This window comes from Molossus molossus, unplaced genomic scaffold (assembly GCF_014108415.1).
Source record: "Molossus molossus isolate mMolMol1 unplaced genomic scaffold, mMolMol1.p scaffold_m16_p_8, whole genome shotgun sequence".
Taxonomy (NCBI): domain Eukaryota; kingdom Metazoa; phylum Chordata; class Mammalia; order Chiroptera; family Molossidae; genus Molossus; species Molossus molossus.
In genome coordinates, this window is record NW_023425402.1 from 43,001,250 (window position 1) to 43,013,558 (window position 12,309).

At 36.8% G+C, this 12,309-nt stretch overlaps 1 protein-coding gene across 4 annotated transcripts in view; it reads left to right on the forward strand.

Moving 5' to 3' along the window:
• Positions 1 to 12,309, forward strand: part of BCKDHB (branched chain keto acid dehydrogenase E1 subunit beta) — a 263,784-nt gene that overhangs the window by 128,405 nt on the left and 123,070 nt on the right. Inside the window, exons 9-10 of one of the 4 annotated variants that reach the window (XM_036249161.1) lie at positions 2,059 to 2,114; positions 4,381 to 4,463. The exons of the other annotated variants lie outside the window; for them this stretch is intronic. Coding sequence (XP_036105054.1) covers positions 2,059 to 2,070 — 12 coding nt within the window. The 3' untranslated portion in view covers positions 2,071 to 2,114; positions 4,381 to 4,463. Of the gene's footprint in view, positions 1 to 2,058; positions 2,115 to 4,380; positions 4,464 to 12,309 lie in introns of those variants that run through there. 4 annotated transcript variants of the gene reach the window in all.

The window sequence follows — 12,309 nt, forward strand, 5'->3', positions numbered from 1 at the left end:
TATTATAATGTAATCCAAATGTTTTCTTTAATGTATATATCAGAATAACTGATTCTCTATTGAACTGAAAACAAATTGGAAAACTCTGCTCTCTGTTCCTCTCCTTCTCCAAATAACCTTTTAGTAAAATCACATAATCAAAGAATATGGCCAGTTGAAAATTATGTCTCTTTGACAATACAAGGATATTTGGTTTACTGATTTAACATGTGTTTATTTGTTTAGAATAGTTTATATTTTTCTGATGGTAAACTAAGTAAAGTTATTTTAAATTGTATGTTTAAAATTGTGTATTTCACTCATGATTATAATAAGCTTCTAATATTGAAAACCTATTTAAGAAACGAGTCAAAATTCTTTTTAGACTTAATATTATCTGGGATAAAATGAACTGCTTTTTTTTTTTTTTTTTTTTTTTAGGAGTAATAAAAGTAAGTTTCATTTTTAGTTTGTGATTATTTTGGATGCAGTTTGACTTTGCCCATACAGCAGGCAGGCAGGGCAAGGTCATCCTATCTGATAAGGTAGTTGTTCCCTTCCAAATGAGGAAAGCTGACAATTAAGAACTTAGTTCCACCTTTGCCAAGTCATTGTTCCCATAGTATTTTCTTGGTCATGACCACAACTAGTTAGTTGTTGTACTAATTCGAACAAGTTCTAGATCCTCAGATGCTGTATTTGGGATGTGACTACTACATTTATTGCCCTGTGTGGTGACCCTGGGCCAGTTCCTCTGAATTCCATGAAGGCAGGGCGTTTTGTATATTTTTCTTGCACTATCCCTAAGAGTCTGGAGGATATCCAATATGTAGAAGATACTCATACATATTTATTGAATGATCTTATTGAATTTCAAAAATGATATGTAATAGTAATTTGGTTTTTCAGTGAGAGAAATTAAAGGGGAAACTGATAATTCTTATAGGAAAAAAAATGCACTGAGCTGAGGGTGTCACTCCCGTCACCTGATCTATTTTTTGTACCACTTATGTTTTAGAGAAGATTAAAATAATGGGTTCTGATCTAATTTTATGTAATATATTTTATATAACAAAGCTTAGCATAGTGACTGGCAAGTGGTAAACAAAAGAAGTTAAAATGACATGTTTTAAGCATTTTTCTTTTAGTATTCACAGCCATTCTTTTAATTAGATATCCATGTCATTATTTTATAGGTGAGAAAACTGAGGTTTAGAGAAGGTAGAGCAGTTGGCTTCAGGTTGCACAGCTCACATCGCTGGCTGCACCCAGATCGCCGGACTCCAGAACCTTTGCTTTCATTGTAAAGCATGCGGATTCTCAAACAGAGTTTGAGCACAATTTGAATAATGTTCAGATGTAATTTAATAACTGTGATTTGTGATGTGATTTCAATATAACTTGAAAGTATAAGATGTTAGCAATAGAAATGTGTTTATGGTGATGGGTAGAACTTTTCAGTTCATGTGTACTTTGTGTCTGGCTTTCTGTCACACTGTATGTGTTTTTGTTTAATCCGTTCAGTTGCCATGCTTGCTAAGAATGATTTACTCCCATTTTAGAGATGAGAAAACCGAGTCTCATAAAGATTAGGACCTTCCCTAAGTCCCTCAGCTAATAAATGGCAGAACTACAGTTCAGTCTCAGGTCTTAAATTCTTGAGCCCTGATATTTTCATAGTACAACAGGACCTCATGTGAAAATAGTTATTTTGCAGTTAACTAACTTCATGCCTTAATAATTATCATGAGTTTTGCTGATGATATGCTTCCAAATTTGAGCTTGCAACATATTTTACAACATTTCAGGAATTTTTTTTCCACATTTGCCCACCTGTATAACACTTTTAAAAAATATATAATATTCCTAAATACTGTACCCACCTTGTAAATCATACTCTCATATTTAATTTCATTTGGCTCTTTTTTCCTTCACATGGAACTGGAGAGAAGCAAGATGCAATTATATAATTATGTTTTTCTGTTTCTAATCCTTTTTGATGTGCCCCTTTATACACTTAGATTATTTGAGTTTTACTCAAGATTTTTCTTTTGTTTAAACTGTTTGCATTTGCATTAGGAGCAGCAGTGAGAAGAAAGAAATCGTTACCTCATTCCATGGTGAAAAAAGATCAGGTACATTGTGTTCCTAGTTTAACATTTTAGTGTAAAGTAAGAAATCTACATTTGTTGACTTTCTGTTACATTTTAGGTGTAAAGTAAGAAATCTACATTTGTTGACTTTCTGTTCTTCACTTTGATGGTCATTTAACTTATGTTTTCATTAAACTGGCACTTGGAGTTACACAATTGTAGCATTTATGTTATAGCCGGTAACATTTTCTTTCCTTCTCTATTATAACACTGTGGTTTTGCAGTATCGAGCTTTTGTAATTTAACTTAGAAATTTATTGAAACTGCAGTCTACAAAGGTTTTAAAAATGAAATTAGGAGGAATACTGTTGCACCCTCTAATTCACCTACTCCAAAGTTTCTGCACTCCTTCCAGGCCTGGATAATCAGCACCTCAAACACACACTCGGTCACTTCTGTTGCTGTTTCTTCCCTGGACTTGATTTGCTCTCTACTTGTTTATCTTTTTCTTTTAGACCTTTAATTATCTAGTTTCTTACATAGTTGTTCCACGTCTCAAGTTTATTTTTCAATGTTTTATGTTTTGTTGATATTGTGAATAGTGTCATTGTTATTATAGTTCTCTGCCCTCCCATCTTTTTCCTTTTCTGTGTGTGGCAGTAGAAGAGATTTAAAAATTAGAGTAATATGCTAACATGTCAACAACACATAGAGTTTAGCAGAGCTTATAATGCAAAGCAACCTTTCTCCTTCCCGTCCCTAGGCTTTCTTCTTAAACACAGTCACTTTTAACCATTTCTCTGTTTTGTTCTTCTGATGACTGTTTCTGTGTACATTGTACAGATATTTTGTCTATAACACAACTTTCTCATTTCTGTAGCCCTGCATTCTGCACAAATATCCACTAAAAAAACAAACAGGGTTTATGAAAAAAAAAAAAAATAGATTGGGCAGACCGCTTAATACCTGTACAACTTTGTAAGGGTTTGCAATTAGAGTCAGGAAGGATTGAACCTACTGAGTTATGGAGTTAAGGGCAAAATGCATAAAAGTTGGGGAGAACCATGCAATAAACACTTTTAAATTGGAGCAGATGGGCCAGCCTGAGCCAAAAGGCATAATGTATAGAACCCAATTTCTCTGAGGCTCTAAGCTCTGTGGTTATGTCTTGCCTTTTACTGTTTCTTCCTGACATAAAACATTAATGTGTTGGGGCAAATTACATATATGCCAACATGATTATGTCAGTTGCTGCTTCCTCTGACCTTAAAACACATTTCACCTCACATGCCAAAAAATGGACTCCCCTTGCCCAGTCCATTCAGTCGTGTCACTCAGGGCTGAATTAGGTTTGATTGACAGAGCCTAGGTCACGTCTTTATTTTAGCTATGATTGAGACTGGAAAACAGTTTTTTTACATTCTACCTTGAGAAAGTGGGATTAATAATTAGGGAAACTATGAAAATGTGGAGAATATATTAAAACGTTTTGGATTCTTCAGGAATAAGAGGTCCAACACACATGTGCATATGTGATACATGTTTGTGAATCAGTATACACGGATTTTCATTTATCAGAGTTAAACATTATGTATTGCCCACTTTGACAATGAAGACTCAATATGCTTGCATTACCTGTTAGCTTCATCTCATCGTTTCCCCAATTTTGAGTTTTATTTCCTCTAATGGGTTGTATTTTGATTTTCACTTATTTAAATCTCTATTATCTTGTTTTTTTGTTTTTTTTTAACTTTTCTCAGTATGTCTCAGCCTTTCACTGTGTAAGAAGGTGACCTCAATGCTCTTTGCTCCTATCTTTACTCCCTTTTCCTTCCCATTTCCTATGTTATTTATTTTTACAGTGCCAAGACTGATAACATTAAATTTTGTTTTATAACCACATTTAAATCCTCCCATATTTTTCTATAGGTTAATTTTTAAAAGTTAAAAACCAGTGACATTCTTGATATTATGATAAAATAAATATTTTTCACCACTGAGATGGACAGGGGGCTAAGATTTTATTTTTTACTTCAAGCCAAGTATGTCTGTCCATGGGCCCCTTAAAGGAGATGTTCTTGGCATCTAGATCAAATGGTTCGCCTTTCCTTATAGTCCTCAATTGCATAAAATATTGCCACATGTTAAATGCTTAATACTTGGGCCATTGTATTCTGTTAGATTCTTTTGAATGTTTTAGCGTGTTTAATAACTTTTCCTTTTGTCCTTGGAAAAACATAACCAGCCTATAACATGCCTTGAAGATTAATACTGTTGCCTGGGATCCACTTTTCTGTTTGTGCTCCAGGAACCCTCTGCCCTCCTGCTCTGGTCTTGACCACCATTCTCTAACTGTGCTGCACAGAAGTCTTCAAGGATGTTTCTCCATTTTACTCTTAAAGACATTGTCTGGGTCCCATAATTTACATAACTTCCTCAAGCAAAAGGTGTATAGATAAGGGAGGTTTTCAACACTTATATGTGGGGGGGGGGGGAATGTATTTATTTTACACTCACATTTGATTGATATTTGGCTGGATATAGAATTCTAGGTTCACAGTAACTTTCTTTCTTTCTTTTTAAAATTTAATCCTCACCTGAGGATATTTTTCCATTTATCTTTAGATAGAGTGGGAAGGGGGGGTGGTGTAGAGAGAGAGAGAGAGAACGAACCATTGATGTTAGAGAGACACATCGATTAGTTGTCTTCTGTATGACCCTTACCAGTGTTGGAGACAACCAGAACTAAAGTACGTGCCCTTGACTGGAATCGAACTTGCAACTCTTTGGTCCGTGGGGCTGATACTCTAACCGCTGAGCCAAACTGGCCAGGGTCATAGTAACCTTCATTTAGGATTTTGAAAATAATGCTTCAGCCCTAGCCGGTTTTGCTCAGTAGTTAGAGCTTCGTCCCTTGGACCAAAGAGTCGTGGGTTCGATTCCGGTTGAGGGCACGTACCTCAGTTGCAGGTTTGATCCCTGGCCCTGGTTGGGGTCATGCGGGAGGCAACCAGTTGATGTGCTCCTCTTACATTGATGTTTCTCTCTTTCTCCTATCTGAAAATCAATGGAAAAATATCCTCATGTGAGCATTTAAAAAAGGAAAATAATGCTTTATTATATATGTATGTCATGTTGGGGTAAAAAAGTTTGATATCAGCATGATTCTTATTTTTTTGTAAGCGATTTCTCTGTTTTTCTGGAAAATTTTATGATTTTTGGGGGGTCCTTTTATGCTGAAATGCCACAGGTGTGAGTCTAAATGAGAGTCTGTTTTACTCAACTTGTTTGTGTCTCATGACTTTCCTCTAGGTCCTTATTACTGATTTAAAAATATTTACATATATCCATTGTCTTTTGTATATTACCCAACTCATACTAGTTGGATAATAGACCTTATAGATTGATTCTCTGTGTCTCACATTTTTTCTGTGCTAGTTGTTGTCCAGTTATTTTCTTGCAATGTTTGGGACATTTTCTCTATTTTATCTTTCAGTTCTTACTTTGAATATTTTAATCAATCAAATTTTTTTTAATGCTCAGTTCTTTTTGTAGAATACTGTTTATTGTATGCCATGTCTCAATTGTTCTGGATATATGAATATAATATAAATTATACTTATATATTACAAAACAAAACAACAGTAATTTTTTTAAGTTCTGTTCTATAAATAATCTCTGTTTCTTCAATAGTTTGTTTCTTTTGTAACACTCTTTCTTTTGGTTAATTATTCTGGACAGGTGCAATTTTCCTATATGGTCTCTTTCCACAGTAGGCATCTCCTCAGTGGGAAAAGTTGAGCAGAACTGTGCACGTGGGTGAGACTTTGCTTTAGGATGAGTGAATGAGAGGTCTGTCCTTAGGCAGGAGGGGGCTGCCTCTAGATGCGCAGGGGAGCTAGGCTTGCCTCTTGGACATCAATCCTCACTGTGTAGGCCTATGTTGGTGGGCAGTTTGAATGGTTTTATCAGCACCCAGCTTCTTCGCCTGGATTGTCTCTGAGGTCAGGGTCAGATAGATGTTTCATTGGGGGAAGTGGGGCATTTGATACAGCTATTTTAGTTAATATCTCAGTTTTCATTCCCAATTCTTATAGCCACTTTCCACACCTGCCGATGAGCCCATCTGGGGTCTCTGGGGAGATTAGTTTCCTCTTTCCCTGTGCAACTCCCTCTCCCATCCCCCTTGTGTCTGGGCTTTAGCTTCCTGTGCTTGGTCCACATTTTCATCACACAGCCACAAGAAACTTGTCTCCGTCTCTTTGTCTAATGATCACTACCTCTCCCCAACTTAAGATGTTTTGGCTGTTCTTGACTTTTTTCCCTTTGTATTCATTTCCTGTCTTGGGAAAGCAGGAGAGACTAAAGTGTGTATGTTCCGTCCATCAACTTGAGTTGGAAAGCTTCTCTATTACATTTTTTAATTTTTTAACAGGAAGCATGATGATTTATATATTTCCATCTATGTACTGTTATTTTACCACAATCTTACTTAGTTTAATAGTTTCTTAATTTATTTTCTCAGATTTCTAGGTTGGTAATCTTATTCTGCAAGCAAGACCAGTTTTGTCTCTTTTACTCTATAGACTTATTTTTTTATTTCTTCTTTGGCAAGAACCACTGAACAATGTTAAATGAGAGCAGACATTGAATGTGATCTTTTTTAAGCCCAATCTTGAACTGATTGAATTATTAAGTAGAAAATGGAAAGTACATTATTTGGGTTTCTGGCTTACTGAGAAAAGAATCAGAAATTTCCTGCACAGGTAGTGTTTTTGAGTGAATGGATTTGGCACTTACAGCCTGAATATCTGTTATACTTCTTATGCCAATAACCACAATTCAGAATTGGGGATGGGAAAGAAGGGAAAGTTAGCATTGTAAAATAATAAATCTACTCAATAGAGTTTACCAAATTTTAGATGACAAAGTTGGTAAATCATTATTGGGCAGCAAAATTAATGTTACTTCTTGACAATAAATCAAGAAAAACAAGTCACTTAACTGGCAGTTGTAATGGATCTTCTACCCTAGAAGCCAGTAATGCCTGGTGAAACAACCATCTCTGGAGAGAGACCTACATGCATGTGATAAATAAAACCCACCTGACTGACAAGAATTGGGGGTGTCGGTTGCAAGGACAAAAAGATCTGGTTATTGGTTTCATGTAGAAGAAATTTACTTCTTTATTTTTATTTTTATTTAAAATTTATCTTTATTTAAAAATTTTTTTTTCTTTATTTAGAGAGAGGAAGGGAGAAAGTAAAAGAGATAGAAACATTGATGAGAGAGAACATCCTTTGGCCGCCTCCTGCATGCCCCCACTGGGGATTGGACCTACAACCTGGAATTGAACTGACGACCTCTTGGTACCTAGGTTGATGCTCAGCCACTGAGCTGTACTGGCCGGGTGTAAATTTATCTTTATTGTTGGAGGTATTACAGAGGTCCTCCCTTTTTTTGCCCATTGACCCCCTTAATCCCCCTCCCCCAGAGGCCTTCACCACACTATTGTCTAGTTTCCATGGGCTCCGCATATATGCGTAAGTTCTTTGGTTAATGTCTTCCTGCCCTTCCCTCCCCACTTCCCTCTGAGGTTTGTCAGTCTGTTCCCTGCTTCCATGTCACTGGATTTATTTTGTTTGTCAGTTTATTTCATTCATTAGATTCTATATATGAGTGAGATCATGTGATACTTGTCTTTCTTGTATTTTTATTTTTTAAAGGTGCTTTAAGAATTGCCTTGTAGTTATTGAAACAGATTCATGATGTAAAACTCCTGAGTATAGTATTTGGAAATGCTTGGTGGAAGTTGTAGGGAAGTGATTTTATGTCCAAGTAAAAAGATTATATATCAGTTTTATCCAAAAAGGGATTTAAATCAGTTGGAACTGTCAAAAAATGAAGTCAGTTCCTTCTCGTGGCCATGAGCCCTCGTCAACAGGAGAAACGGTTGCACTGGCAGAGATGTGGGAGAAGGGTGGGGAGGACGGCCTGCGCAGAGCCTTCTACATCAAAGATCGTGCGAAATAAAGGAAGACCATCTTCTAGTATTTTGGAATATAATAAGTATTATGTCTCAAAATTAAATGATGTAATAAAATAATACAGATATTATAAGAAGTTATTCATTTACCATTTATATTTTATACAGGATTTATCCTTTATATTTCAAGCAAAATACCTTGTGTCTTTAAACTTTTCTTTTGCTAGCTTTATCTTCTTTTTCAATATGTTTTTATTGATTTTTATTTTAGAGAGAGAGAGGAAAGGAGAGAGATAGAAACATTGATTGGCTGCCTCCTACACACCCCCTACTGGGGATTGAGCCTGCATCCCGGGCATGTGCCCTGAACCAGGACCATGGGATGGTGCTCAACGGCAGGGCTGTATCTTCTCTTTCAAATGGTAAATTATTGCTCCAGTTTTGTAAGTAGAACAGACATTCATTAACCAAGTGTTATTTTATAACACTTCTGACATATGCCTTTTTAACTTTCCATAGTTGCTACTATCTACCCCTGCCCCCCAGGTTTATTTTTATTTATTTTTAATCCTCACCTGAGGATATTTTTATATTTATCTTCAGACAGAGTGGAAAGAGGTGGGTGGGGGGAGGGGAAAGAAAGAGAGAGAGAAAGAGAAACATTGATGTGAGAGAGACATATTGATTGGTTGCCACCTGCACGACCCCATCCAGGGCCAAGGACAAACCGCAACCAAAGTACATGCCCTTGGCCGGAATCGAGTCCGGGACTGCAGGCTAACGCTCTAACCGCTGAGCAAAACTGGCCAGGGTGATGTCCCCCAGGTTTAAACCTACTTTGACTTACACTGGACCACCTGCAGTACCTCCTGAACCATTTGTTCCTTTCCATTCTTAAGCCATAATGATTACTTAGGACATAGTGACCTGTTGCTCTTTTTAAGCTCTTCCTTCTTGCCAGAGTAAGTTTTTATAAAGTGAAGAACTGCTTGGATTCCTACTCTTATAGTTCAGTTCTGTCGATGGTTTGGGGTTGCCCTCAAGACAAAATGTAAAATATTATTATATATTCAGTCCTCTATTATCTGACCCATGTGTATTACCTCATTTCATTTTCAGCCATTTCTCCACACATACGTGATAGACTAACTATGCAATATCGTTTGTCGTTCCCAGAAGGCATCCTGTGCTTTGTTACTACAGTGCCTTGGCACATGCTGTCCCCTCTGCGCTTCTGCCCCTGGATGGATTTGAGATGCGTGCAGTCTTTCAGCAGTCAATTCATAATGTTTCCCTCCAGGAAGTTCCTCTCACCTGTCTTCTAAGTCTGCACTGGTGTTTTTTTCTCAGCGTTCGTAGGTACTTGACATTGAACTCGCTCAGAGCAGGTGTCCCTTTGTGCTGTCCTTCATGTCCTGGTCTAGTTCTCTCAGTGGTCTTTGCCTTTTATATTTGTGTCTTCACAACGACTAGTGTGTGTAGCAACATATAATAGAAATGAAATAAAAATTTATTTCTTGTCCTAAAATATATGACCTTTCCACTTATCAGAGATTAGGTTTCTTAGAATCTCTTCTGTTCCGGGCTGTGGCTAAGAATATTGAAGCAGGTAGAAAAGCTGTCTCAGTAGTTGAGGTGGTTGCCATAAAACCTATGTGTAAAAACATGCAAACACTAATTCTGTAGCAGAGTTTATGAGGAACTTGATCCTATCTCTTCCATGTTTACTCTGTGAAGAATTCTAACAAACTACTTAGTGTCACAGCCCATGTTAGATTTAGAAGCAACACTTAGAAGATGGAGAAACGTTATGCTGACAGAGATAAGGATGTTGGCAAGACTAAAGCTGATATATTGATAGCCTGAGAACAAGGCACTCTATGGGAAAAGAAAAAAACAATAAAAAATACATAAGAATATTTTTTGAAAATCACAGCAGTTTGTAGTCATTTAATGTAGAAACAAGGTAGACTTCTACCTTGATCTCATGGCATTATAATTGATGCTCTAAATTCTACCTGTCATCATGAATAGATTAATTTCTGTTCTATATACTCTGTTTGAAATACAATATTATTGCTTAAAGGTATGAGTGGGGTGAACTCTCAAATATGTTGAATAACTTAGCCCCTACAGTGCTGAATAAATGTGTTCTTGCTGAGTTTCTTTCTAAAAACTGCAGGGTACTGGTGCTTTGCTTCTAATCATTAATTTCCCTTTAGTTATTATATCCACATTACTAATAATGTTATGTAGCAATTTCTTGTTAGGGCATTTTTTTCAATTAATTTCTGATTTCTCATGTCATATTTGGAAAGTAATAAAATGACCCTTTCCTCTTGGCTCTTATTGTTCATTAGTTCTTTTAATCATGGAACTAATACTGTTTTGTATTAACGCCCTCTGACACCTTCCAAACTTGAAATAGATTGGTGGGGAGAAAAAAAGGGGGCGATATTAATCCTCCATTGTGTAGACTGAGACATGAGGTGTGACATATGTGTAGTAACAATACAACCAGTTCCTGTGCTGGGGCCTAGACCATTCATATTCTTGGTGTGAATCACTTGAGATGTGTTTCTTATGTCTCTCGGTGTGGTTACACTCCTCCAGGGGAGGTTGGGCTGGTGGTGCCAAAGGGTGGAGTGGATGTTGACTAATCTGTTAAGTAGCCTTTTATCTGAGAGTCTAGTTTCTTATTAGTGTTTCTGACCAGAAGGGAAATGGTTGGAAATATGGATTTTTGTTTTTAATTAGTCTCTCTAAGGATGAGAGGCTTATTTTGAAGAATGGAATTTTAAGGAAGCCTGACAAACTTACTTCCCATGTGACTGAAAAAATTGGCAGTTGCAAAGCTTTCCCAACTAGGAATTAGAGGCAGATTTTCCAGTGGCTAAGCTGCTCTTTGGGAGTTAGACTCCTGGGCAACCTGCACCCCTGCTTCCAGGTTCCAGTGATTTCCTGTAGGTGCTGCTCATGGGACCTTTATGCTCTTTCTTCCCGAATGGCTCCAAAGGTTTTCATGGGGTTTATCCTCCCATCATGTGTGTGCAGTATAAATATCTTCATTACTGTTCCATTCCTTGTGCATTTTAATCAGATCAGGTGATATCTCCCACAGGTGTATGGCTGCTTACTGCTTTATTATCTCTCTAAGAAGGATATTTTCCTCCTCTCTTATACCACCATAAAATTACAGTGCTACTGTATTAGCACAGTTTTACAACTTGAGAGGCAGAGAGATTGGTTGTTTTGCTCAAGAGCCTATAGGGAAATAGAGAAGTAACTAAAAATGAACAGACTTTGGAAGGCACCAAGTTCAGATCCCTGACAGATGATCATCAAGCTCCTAGTAGAGCCTTCCTGTGAAATGAGGCAGCCAGTTCTCATGTTGTGCAGCTCTAGTTGTTAGAAAGGATTTAGCTGAAATTTGCTCTTCTGTAACTTCTGCCTTTTAATTCTTATTCTTTTCTTTTAAAAGACCATGCTTGTATCTATTTCTACATTACTTGTCTTCAAATATTTGGACATCTTCCAAGTTTCCTTGTCCTCTTCTCATCTCTAGGCTAAATATTCCATCCAGCCTTTTCAAGTGTTACTTAAATCTTCTGGTTTCAAAATTTCTCATCATACTGTTATCCTCTGGACGTACTGTCAATGGCCAATGATCCTTTTAACTTCAGATGACTTAAAACTATACTTGAGATATTGTCGGTCTAGTCAGAAGCTCAGTAGGGCTTGTTTTCTCCTCAGGCCTGACCTCTGTCGTGACCTAGAGGATTTATCCTTCAGTTCTGGAATAGATAGTGAGTTCCATGTCATTGGATATGGTAAGCAGATGCACATATGTCAGGGATGTTTAAGATAAAAACAAATAGCGTGTGTTGGATGTGAGAGTATATTAAAATTGCTATTTAAAACATACATCTTTCTGAAATAATCAACTTAAAATATAGGGCACATTAGAGTGCATACTACTGGGAATCATACTTGAGCAAATATTCTTTTCTTAGAAGGGCACTTAGATACTTTTGTCCTTTGACTAATCACTGAATTGAACTTGTGAGGCTACAGTATTTTGCATCTGTGAAAGACTGCATCTTTTGTCAAAAACTTTTAGTTCAGAAAAATTTCATCAACATTTTCACTTTGTTGTATATAAAGACATTCAATGAGAGGGTTCTTGTGTTACAAGGGAAGGAGGTTAAAAAACAAAATCTCTCAAGTAAATTGTGGTCTGTAACCATTCCA